Source organism: Orcinus orca, chromosome 13 (assembly GCF_937001465.1).
Source record: "Orcinus orca chromosome 13, mOrcOrc1.1, whole genome shotgun sequence".
In the NCBI taxonomy this organism is placed as follows: Eukaryota; Metazoa; Chordata; class Mammalia; order Artiodactyla; family Delphinidae; genus Orcinus; species Orcinus orca.
The window spans coordinates 25597629-25611391 of record NC_064571.1 but is presented as its reverse complement, the minus strand read 5'-3'; the positions used below and the strand labels follow the sequence as shown (position 1 = coordinate 25611391).

The 13763-nt window shown below is 47.3% G+C and overlaps 2 protein-coding genes across 2 annotated transcripts; both read right to left on the bottom strand.

Moving 5' to 3' along the window:
* Positions 1-2615: 2615 nt before the first annotated feature.
* LOC101272700 (retinol dehydrogenase 12) lies at positions 2616-8276 on the bottom strand. The gene is made up of 6 exons (XM_004277097.3): positions 8079-8276; positions 7655-7894; positions 7272-7361; positions 4499-4687; positions 3902-4008; positions 2616-3826 (listed from the first exon to the last, which is right to left on the bottom strand). Exons 1-6 carry the CDS (start codon positions 8254-8256, stop codon positions 3638-3640), a joined length of 993 nt encoding a protein of 330 aa, XP_004277145.3. The 5' UTR covers positions 8257-8276; the 3' UTR covers positions 2616-3637.
* Positions 8277-8959: 683 nt separating this feature from the next.
* Positions 8960-13701, bottom strand: C13H2orf81 (chromosome 13 C2orf81 homolog). The gene is given in 4 exon segments (XM_033400555.2): positions 8960-10381; positions 10384-10722; positions 10809-11033; positions 13569-13701. Coding segments are annotated over 4 exon segments (1911 nt in total). The 5' UTR covers positions 13617-13701; the 3' UTR covers positions 8960-9082.
* Between the last annotated feature and the right edge of the window lie 62 nt (positions 13702-13763).

The window sequence follows — 13763 nt, the reverse complement described above, 5'->3', positions numbered from 1 at the left end:
CCAAGAGGAGAGGATCAGTCATCGGCGATTGCAGCCCTCCAACTTGAGCTGGTGAACCCTGAGGAAACTCAGGAAGAAGAATACCTGCCATCTAGCAGCCATCAGACTGCAGCCACTCCCTATGGTGAGCCCTGAGGACACTCAGGATGTGAAAATACAGGATACAGGCTAAGATAGGTGTGGTGCATATCAAAGAAATGATTTCAGTGAGCCCAGACTCTTGCATCTTCCCATACATAGGAAAAACGCTAAATTCCTTAACTGGTTATTTGGGGAAAGGTGAGGGGAAAATGGAATTTGAAATGTACCAACATTGAAGGTATGTCCCAGTTCACTTTATTTATTTATTTATGGCTGGGTTGAGTCTTCGTTGCTGTGTGCGGGCTTCTCATTGCGGTGGCTTCTCTTGTTGCGGAGCACAGGCTCTAGGCATGTGGGCTTCAGTAGTTGCAGTGCGTGGGCTCAGTAGTTGTGGCTCGCGGGCTCTAGAGCACAGGCTGAGTAGTTGTGGCGCACGGGCTTAGTTGCTCCGCGGCATGTGGGATCCTCCCGGACCAGGGCTCGAACCTCTGTCCCCTGCATTGGCAGGAGGATTCTTAACCACTGCGCCACCAGGGAAGCCCATACACCTGAAACATTTTAAATCAACTGTACTTCTATTGAAGTTTAAAAACAATGAAGGTACAATAAAGACATTTCAAACAACACTGAAGAAGTTTGCTATCACTAAATCCTGTATTAGTAGTCTACTGCTGCATAACAAATTATTACAAACTCATTGGCTTAAAAGAAAACATGTATTATCTCACAGTTTCTAATGAGTCTGGGTACAGGTTAGCTGGGTCCTCTGCTCAGGATCTCACCAGGCCAAAATCAAGGTGTCATCCAGGTCTGCAATCTCATCTGAGCTCCAGGTCCTCTTCTAAGCTCACTGGTTATTGGCAAAATTCAGCTCCTTGCAACCGTAGAACCGAAGACTCAACTACTAGAGTCCACGTGGCCTTCTCCACAATGTGGCAGTTTGCTTCTTCATGATAAACAGGAGAATCTCTCTGACTTCTATCTGAACCCTTTTAAAGGGCTCACCTGATTAGGCCAGATCCACCCAAAATAAACTCCCCTTTGATTATCTCAAAGCCAATTGGTTACTTGAGTCTTTAACTCACCAACCTATCTAAAATTTCAAACTGGGCCCCTCATCATGGCACTCCTTTCCTTTCTTGCTTCACTTGTGTCCATAGCATCATATGAGTGCTATGTAATTTTACCATATATTTTTATTATCTCCCTTACTCCACTAGAATATACACTTCTTGAATTCATGGATGTTTATCTGTTCTACTCATTACTGTAGAACAATGCCTGGATCAGTTGATACTCCATTAATTTATTCATTTAATAAATTAAGTTCATTATATTTAAGATCATTTAATGAATAAATTAATGAATGACACAGACCATGGAAAGCTTTGAGGAACTCAAATGTAGAAAGATGTGAAGAAAAGTATGGTAGACGAATAAATATTGTTCAGTCACACGCACACAAAGCCAAATGGTTATAGACTTTAATTACATCAGCAAATCCCATTAACCCAATATATAACATAATCACAGAAGTAAAATTCTATCATGTTCATGAGATCTGCTCACACCCAGGGGGAAGAGATTATAGAGAATGTGTACACAAGTGGGTAGGGATCTTGGGAGCCATCTTAGAATTCTGTCTACCGCAAATCCTCATGAAAGGAACTTCTAAAGGATGTACTTCAGGGTAGAAGGAAAATAATCCCAGATGGAAGATCTGAGACACAAGAAGGAAGAGTGAGCAAAGAAAATACTAAACGTATGGGTAAATCCATACAAATATCAACTATTTAAAATAACAAAATATCTGATTTGTGAAATTAATGAAATAACAATATAATTAAAATATTGGGTTACAAAAGCATATGAATTCAAAGAGAATGATTAATGTTAAAGAACTCTAAGCTCTATGTATTGTTTGAAAGAAGAATAAAGATATTGATTAAAGCTGTTAAATAAATATGCAGGGACTTAAAATTTTTAGAACAGAAGTAGATTGTATATTAGAGAGGGAGTTTAAAAATGGAAAAATTGGGACTTCCCTGTGTCCAGTGGTTAAGACTCCATGCTTCCACTGTAGGGGCTGCAGGTTTGATTCCTGGTTGGAGAAGTAAGATCCTGTGCACAGTGCAGCCAAAAAAAAGGAAAAATCATCCCACTGCACTCTAAGATGCTCCCAACCAACCTTCTCTCCTTTATTCAGGGTCAGACTTGTATCACAGTCTGGTGGATCTCCCTGCCTCTTCCCCACTTTCTCTCACAGCCATTTGCCCTAGCAAGTTTCTTGTACCTTTAATCCTCAATTAATTGGCATCTGTTTCTCGTATAATGTCCCTAGACTAACACAAATTCCCAATTTGTTTTATAAAATGAATCTATCCATGACAGCAAAACCAGACAATAGCAATATAAGTAAGGAAAAGTACAGTACAGGCCAATCTCATTTATGAATAAACAGTTCCAAGCAAAAACATGAGTATACTAAATTTAGCCACGTATACAAAATTAACACTCTGACAAAGTTGGTTTAAATGCAAGTTTGGTTTAATACTAGAAAATCAATTAAGGTCTAGGAAAAGAAATAAAATTTATAATAGTTGAAAGAGAAGAAATAAATATTATTCCCAGATGGTGTGATTTTCTATGTGGAAAAACCAAAAGTCTACAGATAACTTGTCAGAATTAGATAACTTAATAAAGTTGCTTGATGTATGATTAACATACAAATTTTAAAATACCATTTGCAATAGCATAAAAAGTAAGGTATCTGGAATTAAATATAATAAAACTTGTGCAAGATCTTTATGGGTAAAATTATTCAAAATTTTATAAAGATATTAAGAAGATTTAAATAGACAAAAGTGCACTTTGCTCATGTTTAGAACTCATTATCGTGAAGACTTCAATCCTCCCAAGTAGATGTAGTGCAATCCCAACAAGGTTTGTGTATGTGAAAGTTGAAAAGCTGATTCCAAACTTTATGTAGATTTAAAAGAAGCAATGCACTCTCACTCTCAGAATTCACTGACCTTATTGCATGACTCAGCACCCAGGAGCAGCTGGTTGACAGAAAGGTGGAATGGTTACCTGTAGGTTCAGTTACAGTACCAGCTGGGAGACAACACCCTATGAAGTTGGGATGCTCTCCTACAGGATGTGGCATATGCCTTAATCCAGAGGACACTATGTGGTACCGTCTCCCCCAAGGCCAGGAAACAAGAGGCACAGGTAGAAGTTTCCCCTCTTACTGGTACATCTAATACCCGCCAAAAGGAGTCTTACTCCCCATTACCACAACATGGGACTCGGTAGGTTTGGAGATCCTAGTGCCCAAGACATGAACACTTCTATCAAAGTACTAGCAGTAAAGTAGAAGCTGAAACTGTCCCCTGGCTGATCTGAGCTCTCACGCCCCTGAACCAACAGGAAGAGCAAGTGGTCACTATACTGGACAAAGAGATTGATCCTTGGAGCCAGCAAACAGAAGGCATAATCAGAGTAAGGGCTGGGAGTCAAGGAGAGGGTGGCTAGTTAGGGCAGGGGTCACAGAAGATCAGTCCACCTTGTCTAGGTTTGTTAGTCGGACTGAGGTATTCCAGAGGCTTTGGGCCACGTGACAATCCCGAGCAGCTTCAGGGGGAAGAGTTATCACACAGGAACTGTTAAAATGTTTTCCAGAAATGCCATCCAGCTCCTTTGCCAAGCACAGGTAGAGGACTGGGATTGCACCTTGTTTGCTATCCTGTAGAGACACGGGGGAAGAAGAGGAGTAAAGGACACTCAGCAGCAGAGCCCTGCCCCACCCTCCACTACCCACCTTAAAGAAGAAGCTGAGGAGCCAGAAGAGGAAGTGATATGGCCAAGAGAAATGCCTCATGATCTTCGTGTATACAACACCTGGGTCCACAGAGTTCACAGTCACACCTGAGAGGGTGAGACACATGCAGTACAAAGTGAAGTGAGAGGAGGATGTTGGGAAGAAAGGGTTAAGTGTCGTTCTGCAATGTGCAATGAGGGGAGGAGGATCCTTTCAGATCTGTCGGGTAGAGGTGACAAGAGACCTGGGGGTGGTACCAGGGAAGTCAGTGTTTAGTAACTTACATGAACGGTGATATCTGAGCCAGTAAGGAGACATAAGTATTTGAAAGTGTTGGGTGATCTTGAGGGGGAACATGATGGATGATGTTGGAGGAGAGGGAAGTTGTAGGTGATGAGAGAGTTGGAAAAGGACGAAGGGAGATATGAAGATGGGGTTGAGAGAAACATAGGGTGCACAGATGATAAATGGAGGATATTAACAGCTGGCTTGGGGGATATTGGGAGTATTATATGGCCAGAATATATTGGAATGAGATGGGAAGTGTTGGGAGGTAGTGTTGGGAGTGGAGGAGTAGGGGGTGTCAGAGGCAGTTACCTGTCCCTTGCAGTCTCTGGGCAAGCTTCCCAGTGAATGAGGCCAAAAGAAGTTTGCTGCAGTCATAGTTCTGGTTGAAGGTCAAAGGTCTACCAGCCCCTATCAGATGTTCCTCATCAATGTACCCATGTGCTTGCCGGAAGGAAGACACATTCACTACCCGGGCTGACCCTGCCCGCTGAAGGGCCCCTGGGTAGAGAGAGGACCACAAGTACTAGAGTAAATTCCCATGCCCACTCCCCAACCTGCTTCTCCATGAGACTCCAGGAGGACAGGGACCATCCCAGGCTTTCAGGAGAGAGTCAGTGGGTCCCCAGGCAGGTGCCCAGGAGAGGCACAGCATAATGTGAACTGAGACTTCATTTTTATTAGCTGTTTTCCTAATGCTCTTCCTCTTGTTTTATTATAGTGGGTTGTTTTTTTTTTGCCTAAAGTAAAAGTGGAGTTTTGCCTTTTCTTTCACTTGCCAGCTGGAGCTAATTTAATTAATCCTTGTTTATATTTTTATCTTGCTGATGGCTAAGAAGGGGAAGGAGAGGCTCGAAATGCTGTGAAAACTGTCTTTCACACATTCATACATTCATTCTTTTACTTATTCATTCGACAGTTATTCACTAGGACCCTGTATTATGGCAGACACCACGCTAGGTGCTAAGGACATATGGGTGCTAGGTTTAGGGGGAAAAGAAATGTGTGCAGAAATACTTGGGAAGGTGTGGGTTTTTTAAAATTTTAACTATCTTCCAAAAGAGTGAAAGTAAAATTACTATCAATAGAACAGGTACAAGTAAATTAAAAAAAAAAAGAGTTCCTAACTATACAGAAAAAAGTCTGGATTATATAAAGTATCAAAAGTTGTAGGACTTCCCTGGTGGTGAAGTGGTTAAGAATCCACCTGCCAATGCAGAGGACATGGGTTTGAGCCCTGGTCCAGGAAGAGCCCACATGCTGCAGAGCAACTAAGCCCATGCGCCACAACTACTGAGCCTATGCCCTAGAGCCCGCGAGCCACAACTACTGAGCCTGTGTGCCACAACTACTGAAGCCCGCGCACCTAGAGCCAGTGCTCCGTAACAAAGAGAAGCCACCGCACTGAGAAGACCATGCATTGCAACGAAGAGTAGCCCCCTCTCACCACAACTAGAGAAGGCCTGTGCATAGCAACGAAGACCCAAAGCAGCCAAAATAAATAAATAAATAAAATTATTGAAAAAAAAATTGTAGTTGTCACATATGAGTTTACTTATTGTTTCAAAATGCTAAAACTATTTTGAGCCCCCCATTTAAATGAAGAATCACAAATGAAAACTAGAGCAGGAGGTATTTAGCCAAAATTTGTTGGAGACAAGATTATTCTTAAAGAGGACAGTGAACTCCAAACTTGCAGACATAGTGACATGAAGACCAAAGGGGCTCACAGCCTAGTTGGAGACTGATCTTCATGCAGTGCAGGAACAGAGATGTGTACAGGGACTAAGGGAGTCCTGTAAATGGGGACGGCTGGGGGAGGCAGAGGTGTCAGGACAGGATCCACAGCACGAGTGATATCTGTGCTGAGTGTTGGCAGCTGAATTAAGTTAGACAGGCTAAAGAGATGGGAAAGCGTATTCCAGATAGAGGGAAATACATGTGCAAAAGCACAGCCAGAATTAAAAAACAGAGTGTGGCCCAAGAGATACAGATTGTCTGGCTGGAGACAAGGGTGTGGGTTTGGGAAAGGCAAAGGTGAGACTCTCAGCCTGCAGAGGGTCTTTTAAGGAGAGAGAAGCAGTTTAGTTTATTATATGAAGTACAGAGTTCCTTCAAAGGATTTGAAGCAAGAAAGTGATATGATGAAAGGTGATTTCTTAGAAGTGGCAGAAGGGAGAATAGATTAGAGAAGGGAAGATGGGAGAGAAGGCAGTTTAAGAAACTATTACTAAGCAAGGTACAGACAGGGTATTGTAGCATGTTATAATTTTTGGAAAGGGGGGGAAATATTTATACTTACAAATGCATAGGGTTTGGCCTTGCTCTTTGTTCACTTTCCAGTTGGGGCTAATTTAATCACCCACTAAAGGGTACATGAGACCTGGCATATGGGTAGGGTTTGGCCTACCAAATGCATAGGGTTTGGCCTTGCTCTTTGTTCACTTTCCAGTTGGGGCTAATTTAATCACCCACTAAAGGGTACATGAGACCTAGCAATAGTAGTTGCCTCCCAGGAGGGGAACGGGTAGCTGATTTTCCAAGAGAGGAGGAGACTTTTTCTTTCTTTCTTTCTGTCTTTTTTTTTTCTACTGCATACCCTTTTGTACTTTGGACATGTCATACCTGACCAAAAAATTAATTTTCTTTTAAAGAGGCTATTAGACAAGCCAAAGAAAATGTTAGGGAGAATGTGCCTGTCACCCAATCCCTCCACTCCCTAGGAAGAATACAAACCTCCTTAATTCTAGTAGCCTAATACCACCCTCAAGAAGCTTTTGTTGAGATGACTGACTCTACTAGTCTGGCTAGAACTCAGAGCTGGGGGAAAGAGAGGTGGGATGTAGATCTTACATCCTTTTGCTGGTTGTATCTGGGGCTGACTGATTCCATTACCAGCCTCCTAATCCTGACTGTTGCCAGGTGGGTTCCCTGCTGTGTACAGCAAAAATATGCTGGGTCATTGCTCAGCAAGCATCTGGGTGCCAAGGGAAAGGAGATGACCATGGGAGACAGTAAGCACAAAAATGCCGGGAGAATGGAAAAGTGGGGGTGGCACAGAAGGTAAGCACCCCTCCTTCCTTACCTTGGAGCAGATTTGTGAGCAGAAAGGGTCCAGTGTAGTTGGTGGCAAAGGTGAGATCAAGGCCCTCTGGGGTAAGTGTAGTGGGGAATCCTGGGAGAAGATGAAAACATAGGTGGTGGGTGATGGAGTGAGGACCCTGAGGGAGACAAAGTCTGGGGAGGACATATTGGGTTCAGTAGAAATGCCACAGGAGCATGGATGTGTTGAGATGGGGGCGATGAAGTTTGAGGCTATAACTTAAGGTAGGCTTTTTAGGATAGTGTCTGAATTACAGTGTTTCCATGGTCTGTACAGGTTAGGCTTGGAGGATGCCTGTTTTGGGGCCCCTGAGCTAGAAAGGAGGTTCCTGAAATGTGCTTAGGGGAAGCAGTCAAGGCACATACCACAGACTGCAGCATTGTTAACCAGGAGATGTATCTCATGATACTCCTGCAGAAGCCGCTGAGCGAAGCTTCGGACGGAGTTCATAGAGCTCAGGTCCACCTCACTAAGCAGGAGACGGTTGCTCTTTGACGCCGCTTGTATCTCGGCCAGGGCTCGCTGTCCACGCACCCGGCTACGGCAGGCCAGGATCACACATGCCCCGCGGCGGGCCAGCTCCTGGGATACAGCCTTCCCGATGCCTGTGGGAGGGCAGCTTCAGAGTATGCTAGTCTGGGGAGTGACTAAAGGGCAACGTGGTGGGGGGGGGTGCGGGGGGAGACAAATGTTCTGACGGTGGGTGCTGGTCCTCCTCCCTGCCCTCCCTGTTGGGGCTGTTGGAGGCTGAGGCCCTTAGTGAAGTGACAGGGCAGGAGGAGCACTCACCACTGTTGGCCCCAGTCACCACTGCTATCTTCCCAGTCAAATCCGTGGAGCAGCATTGGAGGTCCCAAAGATACAACTTATGCCAGACCTGCACACTTAGTCTAAGCAGGAGGACCAGAATGAGGAGGACAGAGCCAGGACCCCAGACTGGGGTGTTGAGTAGAGACCACAGTGACATAGCAGCGAAGTCTGGTCTGCCACTGGAAGTGCTGCCCATGGGAGGGTGGGGAGGGACTAGTCAAAGCTGAGTAGGACTAGGCAAGAGGTTGGTGTGGAGCATAAGGCACAAAATTTAAGGAGGCACTCACTCGTGGGTGTGCTTGAGCATCCCGTTTGAAACTGAGAGTGAATTCCTCCTTAAATTGTTTTCCCTAGCTATCTGATTGCCTCACTCCATTGCTGGTCCAAGTCAAAGATCAAGAGAGTCCAGGTTTCCCTAAACCCTGCATAGGCTCAAATGTGTCTCCAAGTGAAACTTGGGTTTGCACTCTAAGATGAACTGACAGAGCTCCAGGGACTGGAAATTAACTTCCTCATGTCTCGAATCACTCTGTGCTTAAGTGGGGTCATCCCCTTCTTCCCCTACTGGAAGGAGACTCTTATAAATTCTCCAAACTGAGGCAGACCCCACTTGGAACCCTTATGTCTGCTCCTTTGTGGGGATGGGGATGGTTCTCCAGAATGCCTCTGCTGGGAGCCACCTTGGCCCTAAAGCAGGGTCTCCTAAGGGTGTAATGGAATTATTCCCTGGAGTCAGTGTTCTATATTCTTCTAGACCACTCCAGTTCACGAGAGCACACACTTGGAAGAAACTGACAGACATCAGGCCAATACTTAAGGCAACTCAGGTGTTTATTTCTGGCAAGCAGACAGAAGGAAGGTAGGTTTCACACTGCCTGAGGTTCAGGGCTCAGAATGGGGCAGGCGCTTGGAGGGGAGTGACCACATTTTGGGGGTTGAGCTCTTCATTAACTGTGCCACGGTCACCTGGGGCTTTGGGGCACCTATGTGGGTGGAGGAGAGGTGCCACCTTCTTTGTCCTCCTTTTGAGGTTCAGCAGAGCTGAGCAGCACCTGGGTGGCTGGGTTCCACATGCTCACACCAGGAGCCAGCTCCAGTGCTTCCGGCAGCAACACGGGCTTCCGCATCACCTGGCACTTGGCCTCGAGAACTCGGGGCACGGGATGAAGCCACTTGTGAGGATCCTGTCTCTCCCCGTCCCCAGGGTCCAGGCCCTGCAGAGGTACGCGGGTGCGGCCAGCCCACAGCTCTCCCAGCAACTCGCCCTCCCCCTCCCAGCCGCTGGGCCACTTGGCACCCGGCCATAGTCTGGGGCTGGGGCTGCGTGCCACGTCGGGGCGCGCCGGGTGTGTGGCAAGAAAACGGAGCCCGGAACTAGCGAAGGGCAGCTTTGAACCAAAACCTGGCGACGGTAGGCCTAAACTTAAAGTAGGGAATTGGAGGCTGGGGCCGGGGCCCAAGGCTCGGAAAGGAACGCCAGGTGCGATAGGGAAGAACACTGACGGGGAGACGCGGACGCTGGGGGCGGAGGCTTGCGGTCCGGCTGGGGCCTCGATCTTCTCGCCCCGCTGGTGCCCGCGGTAGGCTTCCAGGGGGGACGTCTCGGAGTCTGGGACCAGAACCTCCGCCAGCGGGCGCACCCAGTGGCTCGACAGCCGCGCTGGGTCCAGGCGCGCCATCGCCGCCTTGCGGCCCATTCTGTAGTGCAGCGCGCTGGGCCGCGCATCGGCGCGCCCGGGCTGCTGCGGCTGGAACCCCCCGGAGGCGCTGAGCGTGGTGGGACCGCCCGCAGAGGGGCCGGACACCGACACGACCGAGGGGATGCGGGGCACCTTCTCCTCCTTGAGCTCCGGCCGGTCTCCAACCGCGTACGGCTGCGGCTGGGAATAGTAGAGGTCCTCGAGCGAGAACTGAGAGCTGAGGGGCTGTGCCCTCTCGACAGAGGCCTGAGGGCTGGCTACCAAGGACAGCTCCAGAGAACGGTGGGGACTGCCGGCGGGCGCCATCTCTTTCGACGGTTGGCTGCTCGCGTTCAAGGATCCGACTGCAAACAGGTGGCCCCTCGCCTGGTCGTCCAGTTTCTCTAAAGGACCCCTGGGCCCTGTCTCCTGAAACAGGACCGGGGTGGGTAGGGGGCCCGGGGTGACTCTCAGTTCAGGAGGACGCTCCCAAGATTCCATCCGCTCCTGAGAGCCTGTATCCATCCACGATCTTCCTAAAGGGATCTGGTCCACGTTCTCTTGGTCCTGGGGAAATGCACCAGGGTGGAGGTGAGGGGTGAGTGGTGAGACGTCAGAAAGGGTAGAGAGGAGGTTGGAGCAGTCCAGTGAGGCCCTGAGGAGATCGAAGACGCGGCGGGGGCAGCGGTGACAGCTGGTAGGTAGCTGGGGGCTGAGCTTACTTCGCCTTGGAAGGTCTCCTCCAGCCCCACCGAGGTCAGCGCGTGTAGCACGGGCACGGATCCCTGAGCCCAGGCATCCGTCGTGCAAGACAAGGGTTCCTCGTCCTCGCCCCATGTGGGGTCCTCTGCCACTGCAGATTCTCCCTCGTCCCTGGCCAGGAAGCGCCACTCGGTGATCTGCAGCATGGCTTCCCGGGCCTGGCTGATGGTGAATGGAATGCACTGCAGAGGCGAGAAAGGGTCTCAGCCCAGCAGGGAGGGGTCAGGGAGAGGGGAGATGGGTCTGGAGAACAAGGATCCAGGCCCACCTGTTGAGTCAGGTAGACTTGAAAGGCAGAGTCCATGACTCGGGCCAGCAGATCAGCCAAGATGTCCCCCACCACTTCCTCGCCCTCTTCGAGAGCCGTGAGCGCCATCCACTCAGCCTCAGTGAGCCGCCCAGGCACTATGTCCACCTGCGGCACCACCGGAGCCGTAGGCGGCCGCGCCTTTTCCGCCTTGGATCGGGTCACCCCGCGGTCTCGGACCTGCCTCTGTGGGAAAGGAACAAGGCAATCAGGGTGGGAAACTAAGGAGTGGAGAAGCAGTTATGGGCTAGGAGGAAGCTTCCTCAAGTGGTCTAGTAGGAAAGAAAGCCTTTAGAGAGGGATAATTTACTAAGAGACTACCATGTGACAGATGCTTTTCAGGTGTGTGACCTAGCTGATTTAATTTTCATAACAGCTCACTAGCCCATTTTACAGACAAAGAAACTGAAACCTGACAGCAGTTTACCTCCACTTGCTTGGGATTACACAGTGAACCCAGGCTATATATAGCTCTAACTGCACAGTCCTTGCTATTTGCACTAGTTCAAAGTGTTCAAAACTCTTGCAAGTTCAAGAACTTGAGAAAGAAAAGTCAATAGGACTTCCCTGGTGGTGCAGTGGTTAAGAATCCACCTGCCAATACAGGGGACATGGGTTCCATCCCTGGTCTGGGAATATCCCACATGCTGAGGAGCAACTAATCCCACAAGCCACAACTAGAGCCCACGCGCTGCAACTACTGAGCCCATGTGCTGCAACTACTGAGGCCCATACGCCTAGAGCCCATGCTCTGCAACAAGAGAAGCCACCGCAATGAGAAGCCCACGCACCACAACGAAGAGTAGCCCCTGCTCGCTGCAACTGGAGAAAAGCCCGCACGCAGCAGTGAAGACCCAACACAGCCAAAAATAAATAAAGTTATTTTAAAATGTAGGGGAAAATAGTTTAAATTGTCATATAATCTCTGGGTGAGAAACAGCTGCCTAAGCATAAAAGTAATGTAAGAAATAATAAAGAAATGGATAGATAAGTATATATATATATATATATGTCAAATTTTCCTCTGCTTATTTAAAAAAAAACATTCCTAATTAGAAGGTGATAATAGTAGTTTTCATTTACTGGAACTTAAAGTATATCAGTCACATACATGGATTCAATTCCTACATTTTTTAGACTACATACTATTTTTATCCCCATTTTACAGAATTTGCCCAGGACAACAGAGCAAGGAAGTAGTGGGGTCATATTTCATATGCCAGTCTGTCTGACTCCAGAGTTTGACTTTATCCTGCTTCCTAAACAAAAAATATGAGCAACAAATTTTAAAAAAGGATAAATATCCCCCAATACATTAAAAATGCATAAAATTTTTTAAAATCATAAGACCTCCAAGGATAATAAGCAAAGGACATAATATTTCACAAAAGTGGAACTGTTGATGACTAATAAACTTTTGAAAAGCTGTCCAACCTTCAAAAGTACCAATTCCAGTTTTATGAACACACACAAAGGCATATTCTGAAATGAAAATATATATTCTCTAAAATAGTCCCTGTGATGTCATTTATAATAGCAGAATATTGAAAACATACATCTAACAAAAAGAGAATAGGTGGCTAATTGTGTGCTACCTATATGATGGACTATTATGCAATGATTAAAGGCAGTCTTTAGGAAGAATTTACAATAGCATAGGTAAATACTTATGATGTAATGTTAACTGAAAGAAGCAGGATACAAAATTACATATCAAGTATGATCTCAGATATGTAAACCGATGTGTTGAAGAAAAGGAAAGCACAAAAATTGTAATAGTGGATATGTTTCTTTCCTACACTCTTCTCCATTTTATAAGTTCTCTACAGTGACTTTGTATCCTTTTATAATCAAGAAAAAGCCACTGAAAAAGAAAAATCTAGTCCCCCCAAAATCCATATTAAGGACATAGGAATTTAGTAGCAGATTCTTGGGAGCTCTCTCATTTCCCCACAACAGTCTCCCTGAACCTGATTCCTTCTAAAATTTACCTCCCAACGTAATCTTCCCAAACCTTTGCCTCCCCATCCCCACCCTTATTGCCTCATACATGGTGTTCCCCAAAATTCATTCTCCCCCAACTCTGGTGTTTCCTAAACCTCACGCTGAACTCAAAATCCCTTAAGCCTCATTTCCTCTCTCTGCTAGAGAGAACAGTCCACTTGGCAAGCCCAGGGAATGGCCCATGGCCCAGTCCAGGCTTGGCCAGAGCAGAGCAGGTAGGGAGAGTTGGTTCCTTAGACTTCCCCACCCAGCGTCTCATGTGACACCCGTGATAACGGCTTTAAACAATTGACTTTCAAGTACAGCCTCAGAATTGTTGTTTAATCCATTTCTTCCTCCTGAAATTCTCGAAATGTATCATATCTAGCAACACCTCTCCCCAATGCCTAATTCTGGTTTATCCATTCAAATGGGTACACCTCAGTATAAGAAACATTATACATGCATTAACTGTTTCCAAAGTCACTTCTTGTTCTTGAGCTCTGCACCACCCATTTAACCCCTTTCCCTCAGGTTCCAAGTGTGAAAATGCTTGTGAGTGGGCGTGGTGCAGGTGTAGATTTTCTGCCCTAGTGCACCGACATGGCTTCCTTGGTCATCTTGAATGCCCGCATGGAGGGCGGGCGCCGGGTGGCACAGATCTGGCCCACGGTTCAGGACACCGATCTTAACGGTCTATCCCCGCTCTGGGGCACCCTCAGCTGAGCTAAAGCTCACCGGGCCTTCGTGCGTCATCGCCGCAGCTGTAGCTCCAGCCCCGGGCATCCAGCTGCTTTCCTGTCCCGCCGCCGCTGCTGCTGCCGCCTATCGGTCGCCTCGGCAACCACGCCGCTGGCGGGCTCGCCCCGCCTACAGTTGACCTGGCAGCAGCGCTGCGCGCTGCACGTTTGGGTTGCTCGCCCCACCCAACGG

Coding starts and splice junctions, on each gene's coding strand:
- LOC101272700 (XM_004277097.3), bottom strand. CDS start 8,256: ATGTCACTGTGGTCTCTACTCAACACCCCAGTCTGGGGTCCTGGCTCT. Junction 7,362..7,654: donor TAACAATGCTGCAGTCTGTG/GTATGTGCCTTG, acceptor ATCTTCTCCCAG/GATTCCCCACTACACTTACC. Junction 3,827..3,901: donor TCCTCAGCTTCTTCTTTAAG/GTGGGTAGTGGA, acceptor GTGTCTCTACAG/GATAGCAAACAAGGTGCAAT.